The sequence below is a fragment of the Papaver somniferum genome, unplaced genomic scaffold (assembly GCF_003573695.1).
Source record: "Papaver somniferum cultivar HN1 unplaced genomic scaffold, ASM357369v1 unplaced-scaffold_10, whole genome shotgun sequence".
NCBI classification, from domain to species: domain Eukaryota; kingdom Viridiplantae; phylum Streptophyta; class Magnoliopsida; order Ranunculales; family Papaveraceae; genus Papaver; species Papaver somniferum.
This window is the reverse complement of record NW_020618825.1, coordinates 11252139-11264976: the sequence shown is the minus strand read 5'-3', so window position 1 is coordinate 11264976 and position 12838 is coordinate 11252139. Positions and strand designations below refer to the sequence as shown.

The 12838-nt window shown below is 33.6% G+C and overlaps 1 protein-coding gene across 1 annotated transcript; it reads right to left on the bottom strand.

Annotated features, from left to right (window-relative positions):
* Positions 1–2787: 2787 nt before the first annotated feature.
* On the bottom strand, positions 2788–3841 carry LOC113325942 (protein LURP-one-related 11-like). The gene is made up of 3 exons (XM_026573772.1): positions 3587–3841; positions 3249–3476; positions 2788–3157 (listed from the first exon to the last, which is right to left on the bottom strand). The coding sequence occupies exons 1-3, from the start codon at positions 3821–3823 to the stop codon at positions 3023–3025; spliced, it is 600 nt and encodes a 199-aa protein (XP_026429557.1). The 5' UTR covers positions 3824–3841; the 3' UTR covers positions 2788–3022.
* Positions 3842–12838: the final 8997 nt, after the last annotated feature.

Sequence of the window (12838 nt, the reverse complement as noted above, 5' to 3'; positions counted from 1 at the left end):
TAACCCACGGCTGTTGGATTGTTGCACTAAGATCTCTGATATATGTCCATTGCTTTTCTTTGTTATTTTGATATGACTAAGCGTACATACAAGTCAAGAAGCAAACTGGTTTAGAAGGATCGTCCTGCACATAACAGTTTATAATCCAAGAATCCCAGTTGATAATGTTAAAATGGAAGCCATCCTTCCATAACAAAATAAGGCCACATGCTAAACCTCTAGAAGAAATCAACTTGTGATTTAGGTATCTATACGACTTAATAAGTTTTAACATTTTATCTTCACCTAATTTTTCCTCAGAAATAAAGACTATATCAGGATCATATCTAGAGATAAGATCTTTGAGGTGATCTCTAGTTTTTTTGTTGACAAAACCTTGACAATTCCAAGCTATATTTCTCATATTTATAAGACTGGACTGAAAAGAGTATCTAGAGTTATAGAGGATTGAATTGGTGTACGTGTAATAAGACCAAGCAAGCTTATTTTTATGTAAGAAATAACGATCAAACTTTAAAGGAAAGGAAATTTTAGCGAAGCAAGTAATTACCTCAACAACAGTCTCCTCTTGATCATGTATATGATTCTTCCCTGTCTCAACACATAGCTTCTCATTTTCTCCAGTCTCGACCCCATCCATTATTTTAGCGTTTGAGTTCATTGTAAGATCACCCATAACCCCACCATGTAAAGCGATAATAGGTCCATGGATAGAAGGATTTGAACCATTATCATGCACAATATGATTTCTTACTCTTTTGACAGAACTTTCTTCCTCTGCATGAACCATATTCTCTCCATTTTGGTCAGCATCAACGGAATTCATCTCAGGGCTTTCTTGTTTCTCTCCAGCAGCTTGCTTAGCCTTACAGTGTTCATCATACTCTTCCTCTGTCATTTCCCTTTCGAGAAGAATTTCAGCAACCTCCTCACATATAGTATCATCATGATCAATAATATGACACTTAGGGAACAAGGTATGTGGTTGTTTCAACCAATGATATCTAATCCGAACCGGTTCACCATGATTAAAATTCCACCATTTTCCTCTTTTCAGTGGTTCAGTTAAATCAATCTCAATACGGGCAGTAATCATGTTGCCTGATCTTGGTCTACAATTCTTTGTCTCAATGGATATCTTCTTTCCTAAATCTTCTATTGCTTCAGTAACAACAGCTTCATGATGGTGTTCAAGCAGCGGTCCCTTGAACTGGACACTCCACTCTTGTTTCCTAAAAACATACTCAGAGTATGCAACACCAGTGGTATATTCTTGTAACACAAGAAGACATCTCTGAACATTCCATGGCGTCTTTTTTAGCACATCCTTCATATCCTTATCCGAATTGAACTTGAACACAAATAAATACTTTCCAACAGTCTTGGTTTCCCTCCTCTTGTATTGTTTCCAAAGGATGTTCAATTCATCCTTGATTGCAGAAGTTTCGATTTCGTCATCTGAGGTAATTAATAATCCAATCAAACTATTCGACCAAGCATCTGCCGCCTCTTTCAGATTTTTTTCAGACCCAATAACACCTCTATTTCCTTTGCCTTTGATTGAAGTGCTCCTCATTTTTTTAGTGATATTCTTGACGCTAGTATTGCTGGTGTTGTTACTTGTAGCATCCATGGAATACTTTAGAACCTCTCTGTTAGGGTTTGAAAGACTATATGCATAATGAATATTGTATGGATTCTCTCCGCTTATAATATGGGTTGTTTCTAAAGATAACGCACATCACATGTATTGTTTCCTAAAAAAGTGCTTAGAAATTCTTTGATTGAAGACTGGAAATTTTCTGTTGATAGTCAGATGCATGTGATCCGTAAAATATTGAGAGCTACTAGAATCACGGGCAAAATTAGGGGGGAGATAATTATTTTGAATTTTACAAGTTTGAATCGGGATTTGAATCAAAAGTTGAATCGGGATTGCATACAGGTAAATCATGGTTACAAAAACTTGACTTGGGGGAGGGTGATGAATCTCATATTTTGAGAGGAACTAAGTTTAGATATAACTGGAGGTTGCAAAATTGCATTAGGAGGTCGAGCTGAGATAGACAATATAACCGGAGGTGACAAAACTGTCTTGAGAATCATGCGTGTGTTGAGAACAGAAATCCAATATAGGAAGGAATCCATTGCATGATCAGAGGAATATGCAAAATTAAAGACCCATATCAGTAGGATAAAACAAACAAAATCTAGACTTAATGTTTAAAAAAGAAGTGATAATCAACATGACAGAAACTATCTAAATTGAAAAGCAAAACGAGCAGGAATCAAAAAAAGTAAAGAAAGCATATTGTAAACGAAAATGTAGATCACAGCTACTAAAAACACATTTTTAAAGCCCAAGAGTGATGAAAGTGATCAGAGGATGATTAGATTTGAAAAGAAACATAACAATCTATTAATTTAGAGATTCATTTTTGAAAAAAAGATTTTAATACTGGGTTGACTCAGTGTCGCCCGATTCGCAGAAAACTTCAACTTCACCGACAGACAAGTCGGGATTCAAAATTACATTGTGATCTAAAATTGATATTTCCGCGAGACTCAAAACCTACATTGTGATCCAAAATTGATACTTCCGCGAGACTCAAAATCTACATCATGATCCAAAATTGGTATTTTACGGCCCAACATCTACCTCGTGAGCCTGCCCCATTTCAAATCAAAGTTCTTGATATTTTTCTGATACCGGAATCGAGCAACTTGACATAATGATTTCCCACTAATGTTGTCTAAATCAATAATTTCAATTAGTAAAATATGAGGTTGACAATACAAGAAATCTTTATAAGATAACAAATTTTAGTACAATTTACTTTTTTTTTTCTTTTTTAATAAAAGAAAAAATGAATTAAACAATTGATAAAGGGTATCTCGATAGAGATTTACACATTTCAAGAACAGTGGAATACTGGAATGCTTATTCTCTGTCATCCCTGTGATGAAGAAATTTATCAACATCTTATTAGTTCTCACAACATAAACTGAATATATTTCTGTTTCACATTTTATGATGGATTAAACAGTATATAACCACAAGGCTCATTATAAACGAAAGATCAACATTTGCTTCTACCATTAATGTCATCACATCTTCTCCTAACGTGATTCCTGACACCGACTGCTTTTGCTTTACCTGGAAAAATGGTTATAATTTGATTAGGATTATGCACATATGAATATCAAGAATATATTGCAAAGAAAATTTAATATGCTCGTTCACTAACCTCCGCGACAAGTTCTTCCGCTTCGTTCATAATCTTAAAAGCGGTTGCTGTTCCAGCAATCTTGTAAGTATTCTCTAGCTCAATGCTGTTTCCATCCTTAATCAATAACACTTCACAATGATCTCCCTTGAAAAGTCTAGGGTTTTTAACTTGAAACCATGGCTTGTTGATCCGTCCTTCGAGTTTTGTTGATTTGTAACCTTCCCAAAACTTTACAACACTAAGTTTCTGGGACGAAAAATAGAAACCATGTAATAAAACGTAAAACACGATGTAACATTTGTATCATCTGCAATAATTCACAAGGAAAAAGATTTTTAATAAATGTACCAACTAACCTTCTTGAGAATGGTAACCAAAACATTGCCATGAACATCCATGAGATAAAATTCATTTTTCAACTTTTGGTCGTAGTTATCAATACGATAAACAATATTCCCGTTCGAGTCGTACACAGTACACCCATTACCATTAAACACTAATGATTTCATCCACACGGTTAGAGTTCGCCGTGTTGATGTAATGAAACAAGAAGACGATGAAGAAGAAGGTGTTGAATTCTTCTCCACAAACATCTCTTCCAATACTTTAGAAATTAAGCAATGAGCTTCAAGAATTTGACGTAAAGAAGATTAGTTATAGCTAGGGGTTCAATAATTGATCTAAGAAGATTAGTTATAGCTATTTTTTGTGAGATTTTCTTTTTAAAAATTAAATATGATGGGGAATAAATTTTGTTATGAATATTTCACGTTTAAAGCGCTGAATTTTTCTTCCGTATAAATTTTCTTAAAACATATCTGATTATACTAATTCAAGTTGTGCTTATCGTATTCTGAAATATTTAAGAATTGCAACTTATTTATTAATTATATGAAAAACGACATAATTTGAGTGCAATTCATGTCGTTAGTCTTGTTCTGTTCACATTTGGTTAAGTCGGCGATAAGAGGTAAACTGCGTTTAGGATTTAAAATACAACTACTTTTATTTTCAACTCTCTTAATCACCATATTAACAAGGAACAATTTTTTTACTCAAAAAAAAAAAAAAACAAGGAACAATTTTGGGCAAGTATTCACTAAAAAAAAATACCCCCTTCTTTCTCTTTCTTCTTTCTTTTCTCTTCCCTTCAAAAAATAAAAAATGTAGAGTTTTTTCATTTTTTTTACTCAGATTTGGCCCTTTTGTACCTGATGTGACCAAGGATTTCTTTTTCTTTACATTTTTAGGTAATAGTTTATTTAATAAGATGTTTCTACATCATGTTATGTATCTTTTGACATGTTTCTTTGTCATTTTGGGGCGATTTTTCTTCGTCGTTGGGGGGCGAGTTCTTCGATCTTTGATGGCTGGTTTGTGGCTTGCTATTCTTGATTCAAAAACATCAACGATTCGATTTACAAGTTTATGAGGAAAATACTCCTTCATTCCAGGAGCATCGTTTTACAAGGAAGAATACAATCAAATCAAATCGTCGGAATTATTTCCGGTATATATCATCATCTCTCCCTTATACATAATCAAAAATTGGGTATCTCTGCGGCTTATTGCTCTTTGTCTTCGCGATCAACTTGTAGTTGATATCCTTATTTGTATTAGGGTTTCGATTATCTTAATATTTTTTATGTATTTGTTAATCTTGTAAGCGAATTTGTAATCACTATTTTCATTTGAATAAATTGAAATTTGTTGATTGACCAAAAAAAAAAACAAGGAACAATTTTAATTAAAAAAAACTACAAAAAGAATTGCAAAAAATAAATAAATTACTAATTCAATTATTAGGGAATAGAACAAGATCTACCGATTAGCCCGTAGTAACAAGATTTGTGTTTACACAGTTATCTTAAGTCAAAGGGATGTAACCAGTGTTCAGTTCATCTTCATAGCCAATGTTCGGTTCTAGTAAGAACTTCAAAAACCAAATAAACAGGTATGTTTCCAAATGGTTCTCTAAGTACAATAAAGGAAAAGAAAATCCTGGAATCCAAACCTCCTGAAAAGATCTCAAAAAATAAACTTTTGGATTACCGTTCTTTATGGAGTTTAGACATTCACATTTAAAGAGTCACTGTGAAGAAATGTTTACAAATCTCATGAAAAATCACGATGGTTTAGTTACAGGGGATGTTGGCCAGCTAAATGATACTGGGTAGTAGTTTCCTTAAGCATATTATTCTTAATTACCTAACTTGATTTGTGATTAAAAATTCTTAATCATAACAGGTTAGAAGCAATAATCAAAACCATTGGATGTTGGTTTTTATTGTCAAAGAATCTTTTTCATACTGTTATAGTAACCATTCTTGGTGTAAATCCTTATGGAAAAGGTTTTTCTTCCTTCTAAGCATATCAATTCTTGTTTATACAAGTTTGTATCTTAGAAAAGATGATCACAATACTTGGTCTTCATGATTACATATTGTGTATTATTACCATGAGATAGTTTCATTGTTAGTAACACGATCTCATGAGATACTTTCAATGATTTGTTCTTAGTTCGTATCTCCTTGTGGGTTTTCTAAAATCCAATTTATAAATCCTTATCTCTGGAGTAAGGTCACTCTTGTTGTTCTTTCGGGAATGACATCAAATGGGGGAGAGTTCTTTTGAACTTGTGCTTAATGGTCATATCTTGAGGGGTGTGCGGCTGTGAAATTTTAAAGGGGTTATCTTGTATCTTTAAATTCCTCGATGAATGCATTTAGCTTCGGCTTTATGATTGCATCTAAATTAGTTGGTATGTATTTTTTTCTTTTAGTCATGAAATGTCTCTTTCGGAAATTTCATTACGATCCCGTTTTTGTACCTTTGCCAATTTCATTGACAAAAAGGGGGAGAATCAATATGTAGTTTACACTACAAATACATATGGTTTTCGGATCATTATGTAAGAGTGAGTGATTTCCATGTGAGATGGAGTATTGACTAAGGGGGAGTGATAATATTACCATAGTGTAATAATATTATGATGAATCTTCAACAAGTACAGGATGAACACATGAAGAGTTGAAGAACCAAGGAAATCAAGCTTGTCGATTTTGCTTTTAACAAGTACAATCCATATGTAAAATGGTTTTGTCATTAAAATTGACAAAGGGGAGATTGTTAGAGCACTGCTCGGTTGAACCCACTAGCGTTGGTATGTCAAATTAGTTGTCAATTTTAGTTGCCAAAATGCATTCTTGATTTAGCATACTAAAGATAGTTTCGTACTAGATTAGGTCTAAGAAGTTGAATCAAAGCTATCCTTAAAGGATGAAGATTGAAGATTGAAGACTACAAGAAGACATCAACAAGTACTTCATCAACAAAGGTATGTAATTGAATTCATTTGGATTCTTTTTCAATTCTACCTTTCTAAACTATCATGATAAATACTCACTCTATGGAACAATTCCAATGACGGTAAGTGTACATTTATGTATATATACTTGAGGTTATTTGATTCATGACCTTGGAGGCAATAACCATTATCCTTATAAAGAATCTCATGTTATAGTGAATGAGCTTATGAATCCAACGAACCAAGAATCACTCAATTCCGAGTTATAACGATGAAGTTATGAGTGATTTATTAAAGTTCGTTAGTAGGAAACAATTCATGGGATGTTTGTAACAGTTCATGGACTTGGACCCAATTACGTGACTAAAAGATATTTTTGGTCAAGGTGGTGATGTTTCCTTGTCTAAGCAAGATGGATGTTAATCCAAACATATTTGATTACTATATTAAAATGTTTGTGATAACTTTTAATTCCTGCCTAAGTTAGAATGTGATTTATTCACATAAATAAATATTTGCTAATTAATTATTTAATTAATTATTTATGCATAATATTTTTAACTTAGGAAAGACTCCCATATTTAGGAGAGATTGAAAAAAGAAAATAGCTTTGCTTAGCTTGCAAGCTAATTGTTCATTATAAATAAAGGGTTCGTGAGTTTACACGTTTTTCATCCCTTTTGGAAAATAGGCGTAAGCTTTGCAGGTTGTTTCCATGTCTTATGTTCTTCGTGAACAAGAGTGAGATAAAGTCTTTGTATTGGGGATCACAAAGCCAAGTTGAATTAAATCTTCGTGATTGATTATACAACTTGTAATCTAGGTTTTTCACCTCTTGTCTATTCTAAGGTTTTCTCTTCTGATATAAAACCATTCAAGAGTTGTTGATCATAAACCCTAGGTTTTGATAGATTTCAGTTTCCGATCGTATACCAACACTTGTTAGTCGAAATCGGAGACTAGAAAGAAAAACTTCTATTGAGGCATCTCGTAAAATCCTTGAGAAGTTTTAAACAAGATATCTCTAGATTTATTCTAGTTTTTCTTGTTGTAGAGTTATTAGGTTTCTCTTCCTTTTATTGAAGAGTATAATAATCTCTAATCTACAAGTTTGTTTTGATATTACTTTTACCTAGTAATTGTTTTTATCAAAACAAACACAAGATTTCCAAAATCTTGATTCACATCTAAAGGGAAATCAAACTGGTGTTTTGTGCAAACAAAATATCAAATCGTATCAATCGTGTTGGTGTATCTTTTAAAGAGAACCTTGGGTTCTGCTAGAAGATTTGCGTGAAGAATTTCTAAAGAGAATCGATATTCTTCTATGAGTTCTACAAGTGCTGAAGAAGGTATTACATCTAGTCCGAATAGGTAGTAGGAAATTGGTGTAACAACTTATAATCAGCGTGTTTATTCTGGACTAGGTCCCGGGATTTTTATGCATTTGCGGTTTCCTCGTTAACAAAATCCTGGTGTCTGTGTTATTTCTTTTCCGCATTATATTTTATTTATATAATAAAAAAATCACACGTTGTACGTTAAGATCAATCAGTTCTTGTATCCGGCCTTAGGGTTGTTGAGTGAATTGATTGACACTTGAACATTGGTCTTTGGTACCGTTCAAGTTAATCCTCTTATATTCAATCGGGCTCGCAAATCCCTATCTGCTGATTGCGGATTGAATCAAGAGATAGAGAAATAAAACTCTTTGATATACTTTTTATAGATTAAGTCTAACTGTCTAGTTGATTCTCTTGAAAGCATATTGGAGTTTGTCTATTCAGATTGCCAAACGAAATATTGGAAGTGATTGTTAGACCTCCGCTTTTTCAGGATTTCAACTATAAGTTGCCGTTTCAATTAATCAAACAAAAAGATATTTACAGAGTTGAAAAATTCAGAAGAGGAGGAGGAGGAGGAGAAGGACTCCTATCCTAAGAGCATCCACAAAAACAAAACCACATACGCACCTTCTGAAATCCAATAAAACATATGCCATGTCCTTGCACTAGTGCAAACCCAATATGAACCGCAATTAAGCCACCACACTTATCTTATCCAAAGTACCGATTAATTAACTAAAAAATATATTTGAAATTCAAGGATTAGGGAGCGGAAAATCACTTATGTACATCCAGGTAATCTAATTATCTGTAACTAACCACTACAGCTAGCTAAATCCTTTCCAATAATCTGAATTTTACGACCTCTAATCATCCTTGAAAGCATATATGACATGGAAAAAAGTTTCCTATTTTTCCCTAATTTAAATTCTTCAAAACAAATAAAAGTCCTTATCTCTATACATAGTAAGAGAATCCTGGCAACAATTCGTTCCACTAAACCAAATAATCAAGTTAAAAAAAACTAGGGTTACTGGAATAAATAACCAAATAAATTTGAAGCTTTAAATTTTTTTAATCTCCGATCTCAGCAACAACACAAAAACCCTATACAGTAAAACTTTCTTATAATAATATTCGTTAAAATAATAATCTCTTCAATATAATAAAAATTTTTAGTCCCAATTAGACTTGCACAGATTAAATTTCTTCTCGCTGAAATAATAATCTCTCTAAAATAATAATTCTTTTCGGTCCCAAAATTATTATTTTAAAAAAGTTTTACTGTACAAACAAGCTAAAACAAAAATCATAAAATGTAAATACCATTTCTAATTGAGCATCGTTGGAATCTTCTTCACAAACTCTTCGACCATGACGTGGGAAACTAGGTCTCATTCAGTGTATCATTTCTTTTTAAATTATTATTATTATTGGATAAAGAGTATTATTACAAGAAACTAGTTGGAACCCTAACAAGCTAAGCTCCAACAACGTACTACTACATTGGTTGAACAGGTTACCGTGCTAGCACACCAGCGAGCTTCAGAAAGAACCAGCCAAGGGATCCGAAGTGGCTAGGGGGATGATTATGTCAGCAAGGGGACAAGCTAACTCTAGCTACCTTCCATGTCAAATTCTGCAATATTACGCCATCAGAAACTCGAACCTGTGACCTCCTAAAGCGCATCAAACCTTTGAGGAACTGGGATAACCAGTTTAGCTAACTACCCGTTTTTTTTTCTTTTTCATCATATTCACGCGTATCTATTTCTTTATATGGGCTTATGTTGGGATATTTTCAATTCAGCGCTGGGATAACACCCAAAATGAGGCAAATCTGTATACTATAAAATTTCTTTTGCATATCTAGGGACGAGCTATAGCCCGGGTTAGCTCCTTGCTAGGCCCATTCCTGGTTCCAACACACTGTGACCCTACACTTTCAAGGCCTTTTCCTTACATTTGGTCACACACTAAGAGTTTAGAGCACAATCTTGGCCTTGTGGAATCTTCGTGTATGTTTTTTCACGTGTAAATATGCTCCATCTGTAAATTGGGGTGCAGTTGAAGGGCGAATTTATTTTTCTGAAGCACCTTACAAGAAACATATATGCATATATTCCTTTTTCCTTCCTTAGATGAAGGTTTTGCTTATCTTACGTAACTTAAGAAATGAAGAATCGTATTTTTTGTAAGACAAAAAATTTCAATTTTTTATTATAGTAAACTTAAAAAAAGAACAAAAAAGAATTATAGTTCGTAGATAAAATGTAAACTGCATTAAAGAGTTCATAGCCAGGCCTGCAAAATAGCCGGTGTAAAAAATGGGTATTCGATAAACTTCAGCACCCGGAGGAGGGTCTTCAAAAACATAACAAGCGTAGAGGGTAGTTGTACAGCTGGGCTGAATTACTGAAGCCATCTTTTATTCTTGAGCATCCTAGTATGAAAATAGATGATCAATATACTTAGTTTTCTCCCTCATCTCATATAACTCTCTTTTAAATAACAAAATAAAATCCATATCTTAAGAGATGAGAATGTTTCAAAATTTTCTCTTTTGTAGACTCAAGGTTTAGTTTATCCAACAAATTTAGTCACGTAGTAATACATTAACAGTAAAATTAAATGTTCATTACTCTTTAGATTTTCATCTCTTGGTCGCATGAAATTGTCATTGCAACAACAATGAAAATAAAAAATTGTCTAATGGTATCATCAATCACATAATGGTAGCGCAATATGTGGTGATCCATCCCATTGTACTTAAAAGTTAAAAGGGAAAATTAGGCGCAATAAAAATAATATTTTTATTGTCAAATGAACAATTAATTTTAGGTACCGTGACACCCATAATTATATGAAATTGTTAAAAATCAATATATAACTCGTGATGCATACTATTTTTTCAGGCATAATTCGTTATGCGTCATAAAATTTCAGGGGTATAATTGGCAATGCAACTTGGATATAACATATCTAAAAAACCGCGCCTTGGAATTTTATATCGTTGGAAATCTTTTTAAGAAAGCTACGCAACGAGTACAAACAACAATATCGAAATTTTGTTTTTCACGAAAAAATCGGAGATGATCATCATTTTAGGCAAAATTTTCGAAAACTGACTACATAACCATTATGCAGCCACCAAAAAAGATGCATAACACATTCTGCAAACGCATAACGAATTATGCAACCATTTTCTCGGGTGCATAACAAATTATGCATCTGCATAACAAAGTTATGCATCTATAACAAGTTATGTAACCATTGTTTTGGTTGATTTTAGTGCGTACATAAAAAATTGATGCATAATGCAGTATGCATCAATATTTACGGATACATATCAGGTTATACTAGGGCTGTCAATGGGTACCCATTACCCGGATCCGGAACCGGACCCGGTATATTAGGGTCCGGTTCCGGGTCCTAAAGTTGGACCCATTAGCTACTTAGGACCCGGCGGGTAATTACCCGATTGGACCCGAATTTAAATGGGTCCAAACGGGTAATACCCATTGGGTACCCGCGGGTATCCGGTACCCGTTTATTCATTCTTTTATTCATGTTTTTGGCAAAATTATAAGTATTTTTTCTAGTTTTAGCTTTGATATTTTACTCATTTAAATTTTTTCTCTTACATTTAATCTTTATTTAGTACATTCATAAGAAATAATAATAATTTTTTATAAAAATTACTTAAATTCAAGCTAAAAACAGAAATATATTAAGTTTTTGAGATTTTTTAAATAGTTTTCTTTAGACCCAATGGGTACCCGGAACCGACGGGTACCCGGATATTTAAACGGGTCCGGTTCTGGGTCCACAAATTTAGGAACCGGACCCGGAACCGTTAGAAACCGGACCCGACCTTTATAAGTAGAGTCCGGGTCTAGTGATACCCGGGAGGACCCGGACCGGTTGACACCCCTAGGTTATACATCTATTTTTCGATGCATAAAAGATTGTGCATCAATTTAATCATATTTTCGGACGCATAACAGGTTATGCATCCATTTTCACAACTGCATAACATGTTATGTAGATATTATTTTAGGTGCATGACAAATTATGCAACCTTATTTTTTGTTGGTTTCATAATAAGAAAAAGGTAAAAGCATGTATATTACAAGCATACCAAGAATGTATATATGTATTCCTCGTGGAAAAACAAGAAAAAGAATGTATCATACGTCTTTGAAGTAATATTATCCGAACGTTGTAATTGGAGATTAGAAATATAGTTTACCCATAACAGCATTGCAGGAGTACGTCACATTACATGTAAAACCCACAAGCAAAGATCCACCCAAGTACATGCTTGGTACAGCACCTGCATGTCATGAGTAGCTCCAAAATTAAGTCCAGTTAACTAACTTGGTGTTAGCTTGATTGGACATGCAGCTATTTTCCATGCTGGTGACAACCACCAAATTCCATGTGCAGTAGAACATGTATATCTACTTGCTTAGGATTTTTGACGTCGTTACAATATTAATTTTTTTTCTTTTTTTTTTTATTGGAGATGCATTAGATTAGAAGAATGTATCCGAGACTACAAACTACTAGGGCTAGAAACAATAGAAAACAAAAGGAAAACTTAGAACATCCTAAAGCAACTTTTTTTTGTTGGTTTCAATATTTATCAACCAAATCCAAGAAACTTCGAACACATCAGTCACTATTAACTCACTGTATCCAACAACTCCAAAATCTGAAACTTCAAGGGATGGAATTTCGGTGATGCTCCACAACAACGGTAATGGATTTCGTCTACCAGTATGAAGAGAAGGAACTGGTGTTATTAGGGTGATTCAAATTAGTGTTCATCGATTCGTGGATGTACGAGAAGATTAAGCAACAGATTTTGAGGGTATTGAATCTGGTTGAAATGGGTTTTCTATGGTTCGATTTGGTGAAGTTTATGAACTGGATTCAGCAAAGAATCAGCG

Coding starts and splice junctions, on each gene's coding strand:
- LOC113325942 (XM_026573772.1), bottom strand. CDS start 3,823: ATGTTTGTGGAGAAGAATTCAACACCTTCTTCTTCATCGTCTTCTTGT. Junction 3,477..3,586: donor TGGTTACCATTCTCAAGAAG/GTTAGTTGGTAC, acceptor TTTTCGTCCCAG/AAACTTAGTGTTGTAAAGTT. Junction 3,158..3,248: donor CGGAAGAACTTGTCGCGGAG/GTTAGTGAACGA, acceptor CCATTTTTCCAG/GTAAAGCAAAAGCAGTCGGT.